The following is a 15,291-nucleotide window of genomic DNA, read 5'->3' on the forward strand; positions in this document are numbered from 1 at the left end:
GACTGATGAACAAGAACAGACCCAGAAACAAGGAGGCATGGATCAGACTGTCGGGCCTCAGAGGGAGGGTAGGGAAGGGTGGGGGTAAAGGGGAGAGATCAACCAAAGGACTTGTGTGCAAGCATATGAGCCTAACCAGCGGTTAAGGACAACAGGGGGGTGGGGGCATGTGTGGGGAGGGGTGTGGGATGGGAATGGGGAGATGAGGACAAATATGTGATACCTTAATCAATAAAGAAATTAAAAAAAACCAGAGGTGTGGAAGGATGTGTTTATTTGATAGGTAGCATTAAATTGCAGAGACCTCCAGATTAATCATGGTAATGCAATTTTCAACAGCTTAGATTTTCTTTCTTTTCCTGCAGCCACTGGGGAGGAAAAAGGATTAGAAAGACTATCAAAAACCGTTTGCACGTTTAGTCTGGTTGGGTACTTAATTTATTAGCAGAAATGTGAACTGCCTCAGGTTGATGATTTAACATGTTGGCTGGGGGTGGAATAAATCTCACACTTACCTGTTCCAAAATTGTGTTAATCCTTTCGACTTCGCAGTCAATCAGGTATCGCTTTTCCTGTCTCCTGTCCATTTCTTCAATGATGCGCCTGAATTCTTGGACGTCCTTTATGTTTCCCACAGACCTTGCTGTCACTTGCCAGTTGTTTTGCACTGCTGCTTCCATAATTGCTTGAAGGATGGAAAATCCTGAATGAAGGAAAGACAGCCATGATAATATTTTTCTTTTAAAAGTCTTTCTGTTGGTATTAAAAGTTCTATTGAATTTTTATTCACAGTCTATTGGGTCTCTGTGAACCTTATCTATTGTGGACAGCAGGCTTAGCCATAACCTCAGCCTTAACCTTCCAGTTGGCAACTCTATCTTGTTTTAAAGGGAGGAAGATTCTACAACTTGTGGCCACCAGGCTAGGTATTTATCAAGCCTGTACTTAATCAATCACAGCTGAATTATTTTTATTGACATGCATTATCAAAATATCTATGGAGCCCTAGCCAGTTTTGCTCAGTGGATAGAACATTGGCCTACAGACTGAAGAGTCCTGGGTTCAATTCCAGTCAAGGTCACGTACCTCGGTTGCGGTTGCAGGCTTAATACCTGGCCCTGGTCAGGGCACATGCGTGAAGCAACCAATTGATGTTTTTTTCTCTCTCTCTGTCTTTTCCCCTCCCTTCCACTCTCTCTAAAAATCAATGGAAAAATATCCTTGGGTGAGGATTAATAACAACAACAAAAATCTATGGAATAAACATCAAGATCTTCCTTATATCTGACTACAATCGTCCCTATTGTAGTTGAAGCTCATTTCTTTCATATTCCATAAACATTCTTCAGAATAAAGATAGCTTTAGTAAAGATAGAACCTTATTATAATATATCTAATCCTTACATAGGCTCAGTTTTCTTTCTCATGGACTGCTACCAATCCAACAAAATAAATTATATATTTCAAGTAAAATAACTAAGAATACCTGACAAAAATTGTCTATTACGAAGATATACAGATTCTTTGATCACAACATTATGAAAAAGTTCAATCATACTAAATGTTCCTGAGTCCTTCTCATTTCTCAGTTAAATTTACTAGGGATTCTTGGTTTCTTTTTAGCTAATTTATATCAGACAACCATTAATTACTAATACCCTGGATCTATGCCAAATGGAAAAGAGAGAAAAAAAATCTGATGCTTAAGTTTTTGGTAACCTTTTTGGAGTCAGGGTTTGAGAAGTTGGGAAGAACAGTATATCTTAAAGTATGAATCACAGAATAGTACAGGGGTCTCTATGTATTGGTCTTTTAGACTATTCATGTCTCTAATTTATATCATGCCTCTATTTTTGCTTCTGGTATTAGTCTATAATTTAAGTGTAATTTAATCAACTGCTCACATCATGTTATTGGGCTATGGTCAAAAGCAACTTCCTTCCTCCCATAAATTTAAATGGTTTTCCATTTATATTTAGGTAATGACTAATGGGAGTGGGTGATGAGGATGATTTGCAAAGCCAGAATGATCTGTGGCATAACAATTTTGCCACAGAAGTAGAAAATGGAGGAAGCTTGTGCTGCCCTTTAAACACATTCCAGGTTCAGTGCTGTCTTGAGCTCACCCTGTAGGCTATGGTTGGGAATATTCTTCACTGCACCATAGAAAATGGTATTGACATTTGGAGATCATGCTTCAGGGAGATGGCAGCAGTGACTCAGCCAGTCATTATAACTCCTTTGTGTGCTGGGTGTATGCAGGATGAAGATCACAAAAGAGACCCAAGCACTTGGTAATTTCCAAATAGCAATTTCAGCACAGGAGCTCAAAATTACAGATCAGAGTAAATTATCATTGCTTTAAATGTTAATTCTTACTATTTTTAAGCCAACCACACATATTTATTTCTCATATTTATATTTTTGTGTGGGTTTTCAATGTGCTCTTTGTTTCAGTGGGAGTTGAGGGCACATGGTAGGCCAAAGCATGGGATTAGGAAATAAGCATAGGAAGAAAGAGATTAAAGTATTTGAAAATCTTTCTTAAGCAGTATACAATAAGGCCTTATTATTTTGAATACCACTAATTAACAACTTATGAAAACTCACCAACGACTAGGTTGAATTTTACTTCTGTACTATTTATGAAGAAAGTATTGACTGAATAATAATGCCAATGAAATTACACAGGGTATCTTCAATATATTTAAATTAAACATTTAAAAAGACCATTTAGCAAAATAAAAGTTTTTTGTCTGTTGATTCAAAGCCTATATTTTTGTAATCTCTGCTATTTAGTCCAGTTCCACCATTTTGGGGCCTAAAGTACAAGTTTAATCCCTTTTCCATGTGACAATCCTTCACATTTTGAAAAACAGTTAACATCTCTCCTTATCTTCTTTTTCTTCAGGCTAACCATGTCCTAATTTTTCAACAATTACTTTTGTGACATGGTGATAGGTTCTCTCACTGTTCTGTCTTGTATGGGTATTTGTCAATATTTTATTGATCCTGATAATTCAGATGTGATCTGACCAGTGTGGATGACAATGAGATATTGCTTGATTTATTATACACTGTTATTTTAGTAGCCTAGGATTGCTAATATTTTTCAATAGCCACATTATATCATTAATTAATATCAATCTTGGATTCAACTAAAGTATGCAAGTTCTCACTGTAAAAACCTCTGCTCTGTAACAACTCGCCATCCATATATCAAGATTCTTCCATATAGTCTTCCATTTCTATCTACTTTTATCTTCTTTTCTTTAATTTCTTACCCCATCCCAATCCTCACTTCTTCCTTGCTTACACATTTGCTCAAATCTGGAAGATGGTCTTTCCCACTTATTTAGTATTCTCCTTGTTACTCAAGGCAATTGCACCTGTATGTCCCTATTTCTGGCACTTCCTGCTACACATAGAACTTTGTGGATGATTTTTTTTCTCATATGAAGCTTCCCATACTGATTTCTCATTTATTTCCCCAGAGATGAGATTTAAATTCAAGATAAAAGTATTATAAGCAATGAAGAAACAGATTTAAAGCACTGTATGACAGAAATTTAAAAACAAAACTGGAGAAATAAATTATACTACACAAACTTGAGGTACTATACTGCTGTTCAAAAGATAGCTCAATCTTTATATAATAAAAGAAAGATTTCTGTAATATATTATCCTACCTAATAATAGACAAATATGCAAATTGACCGCACCTTCGCTATGCTCAGGCCACACCCACCAGCCAAGCCACGCCCAACAACCAATCAGGACGAGTATGCAAATTACCCCAACCAAGATGGCGGTTAATTTGCCTATCAAGACAGCATAGAAAGAAGCCAATAGCTGCAGAAGGGAGCAAAGCTGCGGAGAAGCAAGCAAGCCGGGGGGAGGAGAAGGGAGGAGCGGAGGCAGGGTGGGGAAGAAGGAAGGAGAGCAGGCAGGCTGGCGGAGAAGGCAGGGCGGGGGAGAAGGGAGGAGCACAGGCAGGGCCGGGGGAGAAGGGAGAAAAGCAGGCGGGCTGGCAGAGAAGGTGGGGCCAGGGAGAAGGGAGGAGAGCAGGCGGGGGGGGGGGGGGTGGGGGGAGAGTGCAGCAGGAAATCCTATTGCAGGATTCTTCCTGCAACAGGAATGCTAGTTACATATAAAAAGCCACAAAATAGCATGTATAGTATAATTTCATTTTTGTAAAAACATGTTTGTATATGTATAGAAAAAATTAGAAGGCATTGGCAGTGGTTTTCTCTAAGGTGTAGGATTACCAAGAACTTCAACTTGCATTGTCATTTGTTTATGTAATGTTTGGCTATTTTACAAGAAGGAAGTATCATTTTCTCTAAGAATAAAAACAATAAAGGTTAAAAAATACAACTCAAGCTGTTCTCTCAAAGCATAAGCTCCTAGAAGACATGGATGGCACATGAGTGCAGCTCTATACGTTGCCTGCTGCCACAAATGAGAGGCCTCTTACCAAACACTGATTTTATAGATCTTTTTATACTTGTTCCTTGAACCATGTGAATGTATTACCTATTCAAAATTACACTGCTTTCTTAATGAGCTTGAGTTTGGGGCCTCCTGAGCTATGAGACTGGCTCACATTTCTGAGCAAGTCACAACTGTGGCTTAATACTCCAGTATCTGTTACCATGCAGTTTCTCTGTGTCCTCTCGAGTATGTGGCTGTGTCCGTGAGAACCCTAGGGGCAGTGGTCACCTCAATTCAATACATGTCAGTGAACAATCCAACAAAAGCTTGTATTTGTGCCTAATTTATCATACTTTGTTCCCTGTTGCAGCTGATCAAAGAGAATAAATATTAGTTTGAGGGAGAAAAAAGGAAAGAAAAGTTTGTCTCTGGAGAAAGAGCAAAAGCAGGCATTGGTGCTTATAGGAGGTGAAGTGTGTAGCACCTCCTATATTTTTGGCTTTGTTAAAATAAGTTTGCTCTTTTAGCAGCTTCAGAATTGTCCCTCACTGTGAGTGAACTTTAACATGTCCAACTTTGCAGTACTGAAAGTTACTTTTATTTAAGAAGCAAATTTTCTCATCCTGATTTCAGACCACTGTTGTTATCTACCTTCTTTTTCATCCTTGTCTTAAAGAATGGGAGTTACTACATAGGTAACTGCCTGAATGCTAGATTGTAATCTGAATTCAACCAAGATAATATAGGAGCCTGACAATAGAAGAGTGGCAAAGTGATTTGGATGAAGAACTGGGCTGCAGCTATGACCAATCTAATCCTACTGGATGGTTGTTGAGCAATTCTTGCTAAACAAGGGTGCCATCTGGGTAAAGGCTAGTGTAAGGATGCTATGCTGTACCACCCAAGTCTCCCTTTAGCACCAAAAGACTTATTTTTCTAGCTTCTAGAATAATTGTTGGCTGAAGAGTGCTGCCTAGATTAAGGTTATATTTGCTTCCAAGGTCAGCCAGTATCTAATAACTGGTTACATAGAGAATAAAGGCACAACCCTTTTACCCCAAATGGGGTGACTCTAACTCAACTTCAGAGCTCTTTTAAGGGTAGGCTGAGGTCTTGTTATAACTACACCACAGCCTATCTTTTCCTTCTGCCCAAACCCGCTTTCTTCTTTTCCTCCAACAAGTGTCAATAATGAGAGTACTACTCCCCAGTAAACTTTTGCATTTAAATCTCTATCTCAGAATCTGATTCCAGGGGATTTAATCTGTGGCTGTTAGGTTGACCTCATGACAAGGATGGAAGCATAAAGGTCTCACATCTATAATTGTCAAAACCACTTTCACAGTGGGAAAAAAGGCCAGGATTTTGCTCAATGTGCAAACAAAATAAAAACTGTTACATGCTGAGAAAATTTAGTATTTGATCTGAAGACACAGAAGTGCAAGAAACAGATTATTGACATATGGAAGTTGGTAATGAAGACACCCAAGGAAATACAGTTGAGAATAATTTTCTTCTTTCTGGTTTGCATCTTTCAGCAGGGTTAACACTACCTATTGTTGCTCACGAACCTCTATCAGATCTCTCAGAGCCACACCATCTTTAATTCTGACATGGTTTCTAGCAGTGCCCCAAATGATGGGGGTCTCTCATATTGACAAATGGGTTTCTTGTGAGTGTTGACATTTATAGCAGTCTGTGCCTGCCTGGGATTTTCCATAAAGCCTAAAAAGAGATTGCTGACCCTCTGAAAATGCTCTAGAGAGGCAAGTTGATAAACAGGAATATTCAGAGGGCAGGTCAATATTTGTCCAATTGGTCTGTGCTAGAAACTGCCTATTCAGTGTTTGCAGGTTGAAAAAGAGGCTCAAATTGGCCCATGAAAATTCTTGTGGTCTGTACTTTTCAATCATAGAATCACACAGCATTACAGGCTAGAAGGACTCTTATAGATGACTCAGAGTAGCAGGATAGAATTTTTAAAACTCTGGAATCATTTTTTCAAATGAAATTTTTATGGAAGCCCGATCTATGAGATAGATAAAAGTGGAGCTGCTGTGGTTTAGGGGGTAGGCGTTTATAGAGGAGAAGTGACTTGGTCGAGATCACAAAGCAAGTTCAGAGTCAGATACAAAACTAAGGAAGCAGGGCTGGGACTAGGGTGAAGGGAGAGAAGCACGTAGGGCACAAACATTTTTTTGTTTGTCTTTTTCCCAACTGTGTTGAGGTATAAAAGGAATTGTATATATTTAAGTTGTACAACTTAATGATTTGATATACATATACATTGTGAAATGATCACAATGAAGCAAATGAGTATATCCATCACCTCACATAGTTATAATTTTATTCTTTTTTTGTGAGAACACTTAATATTTACCCTCTTAGTAAATTTCAAATATACAATACAGTATTAACTATCATCACCGTGATGTACATTAGATCTCCAGAACTCCTTCACCTGGCATAACTGAAACTTTGTAACCTTTGGCCCTTTACATCTTCCAGCAGGGTTATTACTACCTATTGTTGCTCATAAACCCACTTCCCCCACCTTTTCAAGAAAGTACCTTCTGAGGGTTGTGCAAGTGTAGCCTTACTTGTCTTACCCCATTCTGGAAACAAGTCTCTTCACTTCCAAATTAGTGCTCTTTCAAGGACTTAATGCTGCCCAACCTACTTTATAGGTCTCATTTCAGGATGCCCCTTGGCAATGCTATAAAGTAGACAGAGCTTTTCTCTTTGTGTGCACTTTCATCTTTTGATGCTACGGCAGATCATGATGTTCCCTATCTACTCAGTACTCCAACTAGACCTACCATCCCCACTTCCTGCTTTTCCTTTCCTTCTTCCCCACATTAAAATTTCCCTGTCCTATGTCCCATTCTCTCAGCAGTCTGTCATTTGCCAGGTGCCAAGCATAAGAATGGCTAATGGCTTAATGTGTTACACTTTCAGCTGAAGCAGTTGCATTTTAGCAGTGGCCTTAACACAAGCAAGTTTGGAAGGAAATGAAAAGAGGATGTTGAACATTGTTTTGGGGGTCTTTCTATTTTATAGGGTCATTCATATGATGAATGTGGAAGTTGATGTGCTTTATGGTCTTTAGGCTATGGCATTTAACAAAGGAACAGTTGGTAGCTTTGTGTATATTTCAGGGGCCAGTGTAAAACAGGTGCCCAGAAGGTTATTAGTGTCCATCCTGCCTATATTACTCAAATGAATTTAGATGAAAAAGTATTACTCTATTTTTCTGTGTTTTCACTTACTTCGTGGTTCTCAACTCTGATTGTACCTTATAATCACCTTGAGAGCTTTTAAAATTAATGGCTAAGCCTCAGCCTGGACCAATTAAATCAGAATCACTGGAAGTGATTTCTGGGCTTTGTTTTGTTTTATCTTACATTCCCTGGGTGATTCTCATGTATAAACAGCGTTGAGAACTACTCATCTATTCTAATGGCTACCGAATATAAGTGAGGTATATAGAAGCAGGTCTGTTTCCTTAAGTGTCCTTCATGACTGGCAGAAAGGTGCTGGGTGAGAAAAGCATGATTTGAGAAGGGTTATTTACCATCCAGAAATAAGCAAACAAATGCACAGAGGCAAGAGTGGGAAGTACTGGCTAGGGTTACAAAAGACTTCTTTTGTGGTAGATGAGGAATCTGGGAACACTGATTATGTGGGAAGGAGACCCTAAAATCCTCAAAGCACTTTACAAATGGATTTCTTCTTCTGAAATAGCACCTGTGTTTTTCTTTTTGAGTATAAATTAATATGTGCTAATTTTAGACATTTGAGAAGACACAAAAGTATTTAAAAAATATAGGTTACTCTATTCCTCTGGATAACCTCTGTTAACATTTGATGTATTCCTTTCCATTCTATTTTGTATAAATATACCACATACTTTTTTAGTAAAATGTATACTATTTGTGTCCTGTCTTTAGAAATCTAGTATTATATCTTGAACATTTTCTTAGATTATTAAATGTTTTCAAACATGATTTTAATGGCTACATAATATTCCATCCTGTACATATACTGTATTTATATAACCATTCTCTAACATGAACATTTTAATTATTCCCAATTTCTTTCTATTGTAAAAAATGCTGTGATGACAACACTCATACAATCTACACTAATAAAAGAAAAACATGCAAACTGACCATACCTCCGCTATGCCCACAAGCCACACCCATCAGGAGCGAGTATGCAAATTAACCCAAAAAAGATGGCTGCAGCCATGGTGTGAGCAGGAGGCTTGGGTTTCCCCGGCAATGGAGGAATCCAAGCTTCCCGCCAGCCCTGGCCGGCCTGGGCCTCTGCTCAAGGCTACAAAGTTTCAATTATAGAAGATAAATAAATCCCAACAAAGGTGGTGGCAGCCATGGAGCTAGATCCAGCCAGAGGCTTGGGTTGCCCCTGGTGATGGAGGAAGCCAAGCTTCCCACCCGCCCTGGCTGGCCCTGGCCTCCACTCAAGGCTACAAAGTTTCAATTATAGAAGATAAATAAATCCCAGATACCAGGGCCTCCACTTGGGTCACCGGGGGGGAGGGGGCGTAGCTAGCCTGCAAACCACCACAGGCCCCTCACCCAGGCTGCCCCACACCCCAAGGGAACCCCCACCCTGATCCGGGACACCCTTCAGGGCAAACCAGCCATCCCCCACCTGTGCACCAGTCCTCTAGCCTATCTAATAAAAGAGTAATATGCAAATTGACTGTCACTCCAAAACACAAGATGGCTGCCCCCATGTGGTCAAAGATGGCTGACCCCATGTGGACACAAGATGGCCACCACAAGATGGCCAGCAGGGGAGGGCAGTTGAGAGGGACCAGGCCTGCAAGGGAGGGCAGTTGCGGGCAATCAGGCCTGCAGGGGAGGGCAGTTAGGGGTGACCAGGCTGGCAGAGGAGGGAAATTGGGTGCGATCGAGCCTGCAGGGAAGGGCAGTTGGGGGGGGACCCAGGCCTCCAGGGGAGAGCAGTTGGGGGGGACCAGGCCTGCAGGGGAGGGCAGTTAGGAGTGACCAGGCCTGCAGGGGAGGGCAGTTAGGGGAAATCAGGCTGGCAGGGGAGCAGTTAGGCATCAATCAGGCTGGCAGGGGAGTGGGGGTGATCAGGCTGGCAGGCAGAAGTGGTTAGGGGCAATCAAGAAGGCAGGCAGGTGAGCAGTTGGGAGCCAGCACTCCTGGATTGTGAGAGGGATGTCCAACTGCCCGTTTAGGCCTGATCCCGGATTGGGCCTAAACAAGCAGTCAGACATCCCTCGAGGGGTCCCAGATTGGAGAGGGTGCAGGCTGGGCTGAGGGACACATTTTCCCCCCCACACACACACAAATTTCATGCACCGGGCCTCTAGTATCTATAATTTCCATAGGATAAATGTCTGTAGATAGGAATATCAGACCAAACATTTATGAATATTTTTAAGGCTTTTGATACATATTGCCAAATTGCCCTCCAGAAAGGTTGTACTTCTTTATGTTCCCATCAGCAGAACAAGAGAGTATTTGTCTCTCTACTCTCTTGCTAGCATTGAATAATATATTTGCCCATTTGCTAAGGAAATATAAAAAGATTCATTTTTGCCAGCATTTCTTTGATTATTTGTAAAGTTAGTGATTTTTTTCATTTTTGTGTCCATTTTTACTCTTTATTTTGAGAATTCCCTGTTTGTTTTATTTGTCCACATTTCTATTGTGATGTTAATATTGTTCTTACTGATTTATAAGAAACTTTATTAATTATATTGTGTCTATAATATAGTCACATATTTTAATTCAGTTTACTTGACATTTAATATTGCTTATGATACATTTTGATGAACACAAGTTAAACATTTTATGAAATTAATATTCCTGTTCATCAAAAATTGTGAGAATTAGGAGGCAAATGAAAATTTCTCTTCTGTACTTATTCTAGTGCTCATTTGGGTTTTAAACTCAAACATTATGTGAACCATTTCTCACTTCTTTAGTCTCTACGGGATTTCAGATAAATTTCTCTTGTATATTGTGGCAAAGTAAGTGAAAAGGGAAGCTACATATGGAATGTGAAGGTGGTTTCTGAGACAAGTGAAGAGCAAAAAATAGAGGCAGAGGAAAGAGAGAGATTAGCCCCATTCAGTTATTTCATGTTATATTTTGCTATATCTAAGAAACCTGATAATCAAAAATCTGAACTCAAATCCAATACTTCAGGATATGATTATTCATGTTATAAACCAGTGATAGCGAACCTATGACATGCATGTCAGCACTGACACGTGTAGCCATTTCTGATGACACGCGGCCGCTGAGGCGGCCGCATGCTGAGGATGAAACATTTGCTGTTCCTGAGGATGAAACATTTGTGAAATAATGTTTTTTTCCTCAAAGTGACACACTACCCGAGTTATTCTCAGTTTTTTTGCGAAGTTTGACACACCAAGCTCAAAAGGTTGCCCATCACTGTTATAAACTATACTTTTCTTTAAAAATAATTTAATGGAAATATTCCCATAGCATATTTGAATTCACATTTTGTTCGTTTGTTGTTGTTTGTTTTCATTTTAATTTGATTTGAAAACATATGATGTCCACCAAAATCAATATAGTGATTGCCCAAATTTGAGATGCTAATGAAGAAACACTTCTGTGTATGAGGAGCTTGAAATGGGAAGATCAAGAACCCCTCTGTGTTTGCATATCATGTTAGTCTGTGGCTTTTATGAAACAGGATAAAAATAAATATTCACTTGCACCCAGCTCAATTTACCCTGAGCAAATTTAAGATTTCCCTGAGGCCTTAATTCTTCATAATTGTGTTTGTTTAAGTTTCCATTTAATTAAGAGCAGACCCTCTGCAAATCTTCTCTTCTTTGCAGCACCATTATTAAGCTGGGACCTTAGCTAATTTATGAAGTCTGTGAACAGAAGATGGTACCCCCAGTGTCCGAGTTCTGTGCCTTTTCCTCTCTTCTAATACAAATCCTTCCCCACTCTAAATTGAACCCTCTACTCATACTAGACTGTTCATGACTGTCCATTGTGTTTCAGTTGTGACCACCTCTATGCCTCAAACTCAAGTAAAGGGACAAACTCTAATGGAGAAACCAGAGAAAATGGTAATGGAGAGAATTGTTTGGCATCTTGAGGTATTCTGTTATCCAAATATCTCACTTGAGGAGGCAACTACTGAATACTCATCAAGTTTAAAGTTGGCTCTGAAGCTGGCAGTTCATGTAATCCTGCCTTTTTCATGTTTCTCTTTCATCCTGTTCTTCATTATGAACTTTGTTTCCCTGCTGGTGAATTATACAGCTCCATTCTCCTTACCATAAGCTGAGAAAGTATGCCCAAATAGATATGTCAGTTTTGTTGAGTGAAAGTAAACTTGCTTTGCATTGTCAGCTGAAAGAAAATTTAGAAGACCATCTGGAGTATATTTGATTAACGTCTGGGAAAAACAGAATAGTCAAGCCTTCTGATCCTCAACCACACAAGGTCTGATATAAAAAATAAAAACAACTTAAAGCAACTGGAATTTGGATTAAAGGAAATACTACAATGCGTGTGCACAAATCCTTTGTATTTCTGTTTGGTATCTACATAATTGTTGGAGGTAGACTACATAAAATCAAACTTACACAGGGTTTGAGCCATCTCAAAGTTTCTCTGTGGACTGCTGCATACTTAATAGATGTCATGTGATGATTGACCATGGCCATTAATTGGGTTTCTTATATAACATTTCCTCACTTGGCTTTTAATCCTCTTGAAATCAGTAATTCCCAGCACTAATCACATGACTGAGTCTCCTAGCCAAGCAAGTGCTGATTGGCTTGGGTGTTAGCAGGCACTGTATAGGTACCCGAGGGAGAGAGCTTACTATAGATTTCAACCAAAGAAATAATTCTCTAGCCAGCTTTGGTTGTGTGGTGGTGGTGGTGGGGAAGGCTTTATGCATGATTTTAACAAGGCTCCAATTATAGTTTGGAGGAAGAAGGATACCTACCAAGGTCCAATTTATTCCAAATAGAACCTACTGACCACAATTAATAAGGTGACCTTTCACCCTGCTACCCCTCCTCCAGCAGGAGATGAACTTTGAATCACCTCCCAGAAGTGGGTATATTTTGCACTGAGCATCCACATCTTGGGCTTCCCTTTGTATACAGTAGTTTGCATTGTGGCCTGTGCCTATGGAGTAGTAAAGTGAATTGACTGAGGTGGGTCTTGAGCTCAGAAAATATGTGCTTGTGTTCCATTAAGCTAAAGACTTGTCTTTAGGAAACTGACTTATCTGAAAACATTCTTCAGCATTCTCAATTTTGAGAAAGCAAGGCTAAGCCAAACTTCTTAACATCTCTGAGTTTTGGGTATGAGTCATGGATAATGGATACCAGCAAAAAGAAAAGGGAGTGGAAAGTGGGGATGAATTTATGTCAGAGATGAAAGGGGTCTGGATTTGATTGCAAAGCACTGTGGCTTTCTTTGCCTGCTCGAGTGCTGAGACTTCTTGATTCTGATACTATTGGAAGGCTGTATTGCTGACCACTGCTCTATTGCCTAGAGCAGTGGTCGGCAAACTCATTAGTCAACAGAGCCAAAAATAAACAGTACAACGATTGAAATTTCTTTTGAGAGCCAAATTTTTTAAACTTAAACTTCTTCTAACGCCACTTCTTCAAAATAGACTCGCCCAGGCCATGGTATTTTGTTGAAGAGCCACACTCAAGGGGCCAAAGAGCCGCATGTGGCTCGCGAGCCACAGTTTTCCGACCAGGAGCCTAGAGGATACAAAGGGGTCAAAGATATATTCCTGAGGACATCAGAGAACACATTTTTCCCTGGAAGAAAAAGTTTCTTTGACTTAAATCTGTGGTCTAAAAAGTGCTTGGGGAACACTCAAAGTAGGATATGCAAAACTTACAAGATAAATAAGAATTTTCATGTGTGTCCCCCCCCCATACTAAAAAAGAAAACACACACATGAAAACACTACCAAGATCAATGCACTTTGAATAGTTGTTTTCTTTCAATTGAGTTTTTTTTTTTTTAAATGGGTACATGAGAATGGGTTTAGCAGTATGAAGGATGTTTACAGGCTAATGTTTCATCTTGTGCAGGCCTTGGGCTCCAGGAAGAGTGGCTGAATATTGCCTGAGCTGCAGAGAAGTTAGGTTGTCTGAGGTGGACAGAGTTCTACTATGTATCTTAGAATTCTCAAATAGGAGAGCCAGAATTTCGTGATGGTTCCAATCTCTTTATTATACAAACTAGAGGCCCGGTGCACAGAATTCATGCACGGGGGCGGGGGTGTGTCCCTCAGCCCAGCCTGCACCCTCTCCAATCTGGGACCCCTCGAAGGATGTCCTACTGCCAGTTTACAGGGATCGGGCCTAAACTGGCAGTAGGACATCCATCCCGTAATCCGGAACTGCTGGCTCCTAACCGCTCACCTGCCTACCTACCTTCCTGATTGCCCCTAACCACTCTTCCTGCCAGCCTGCTCACCCCCAACTGCCCCCCGCTGCTGGCCTGCTTGACCCCAAATGCCCCCCCTGCCAGCCTGATCACCCCCAACTGCCCCCCGTGCCAGTGTGCTTGCCCCCAACTTCCCCCCTGCTGGTCTTCTCACTCCAAACTGCCTCCCCCCCCCCCTGTCCTGATCACCTCCAACTGACCCCCACTGATGGCCTGCTTGATCCCACTGACTCCCCTGCTGGTCTGCTTACCCCCAACAGCCCCGCCCCCCAGCAGCCTGATCACCCACAACTGCCGTCCCATCCTGGCCTGATCACCCACAACTGCCCTCCCCTCTTGGCCTCTAACCGCCTCTACCTTGGCCCCGCCACTATGGCTTTGTCCAGAAGAACATCCGGAAGGTCTCCTGGAAGGTCTCCCAGTCTAATTAGCATATTACCCTTTTATTAGTATAGATAGAGGCCTGGTGCACAGGTGGGAGCCAGCTGGTTTGCCCTGAAGGGTGTCCCGGATCAGAGTGGAGGTTCCCTTGGGGTGTGGGGCAGCCTGGGTGAGGGGCTTGTGGTGGTTTTCAGGCCCGCCATGCCCCCATGGGGTGAGGGTCCCCACTGGGGGGGCATGGCCAGCCTGGGTGAGAGGCTGAGGGCTGTTTTAAGGCTGGCCACACCCCCTTCCGGGTGGGGTTCCGCACTGAGGTGCCTGGCCAGCCTGGGTGAGGGGCTGATGGCTGTTTGCAAGCTGGCCAAGTCCCCCAGCAGGGACCCTCACCCCATGGGAGTGTGGCCAGCCTGGGTGAGGAGCTGAGGCCTGTTTTCAGGCTGGCCACACCCCTCAGTGATCCAGGCTCCTAGCCCCTCCTTTATTTATTTTTTTTCAGCACCTCCTTGAGCGGAGACCAGGGCCAGCTGGAAGCAGGTATCTGGGATTTATTTATCTTCTATAATTGAAACTTTGTAGCCTTGAGCGGAGGCCAGGGCCGGCCAGGGTGGGCAGGAAACTTGGCTTCCTCTGTCACTGGGGGCAACCCAAGCCTCCTGCTCGCTCCAGCTCTGTGGCCACTGTCATCTTTGTTGGGTTAATTTGCATACTCACTCCTGATTGGCTGGTGGGCATAGCGGAGCGATGGTCAATTTGCATGTTTCTCTTTTATTAGTGTAGATGAGAAACTGAAGTCCAGAGAGAGACAATGGTTTACCCAGTGGTAGGTACCAACTGATCATGACCATAGCCCTTTTCTTGTATTAACTTTCAATATGAATGAAAATGACATTTCTGTTGTGTTTTATGGATAAATATCCATTTTGGTATGGAGTAAAAATTAAAATCCAACAGGAAAATCATGATGGATACCCCTTGTAGTTTTGTCTTTAAGACTTCTGTG

At 41.4% G+C, this 15,291-nt stretch overlaps 1 protein-coding gene across 1 annotated transcript in view; it reads right to left on the reverse strand.

Annotated features, from left to right (window-relative positions):
• GRIA3 (glutamate ionotropic receptor AMPA type subunit 3) overlaps positions 1-15,291 on the reverse strand; it is a 373,784-nt gene that overhangs the window by 198,648 nt on the left and 159,845 nt on the right. Inside the window, exon 4 of the mRNA XM_079764724.1 lies at positions 516-703. Within this exon, the coding sequence (XP_079620850.1) occupies positions 516-703 (188 nt within the window). The remainder of the gene's footprint in view (positions 1-515; positions 704-15,291) is intronic.

The sequence above is a fragment of the Cnephaeus nilssonii genome (genome assembly GCF_951640355.1).
Source record: "Cnephaeus nilssonii genome assembly, chromosome: X".
Taxonomy (NCBI): domain Eukaryota; kingdom Metazoa; phylum Chordata; class Mammalia; order Chiroptera; family Vespertilionidae; genus Cnephaeus; species Cnephaeus nilssonii.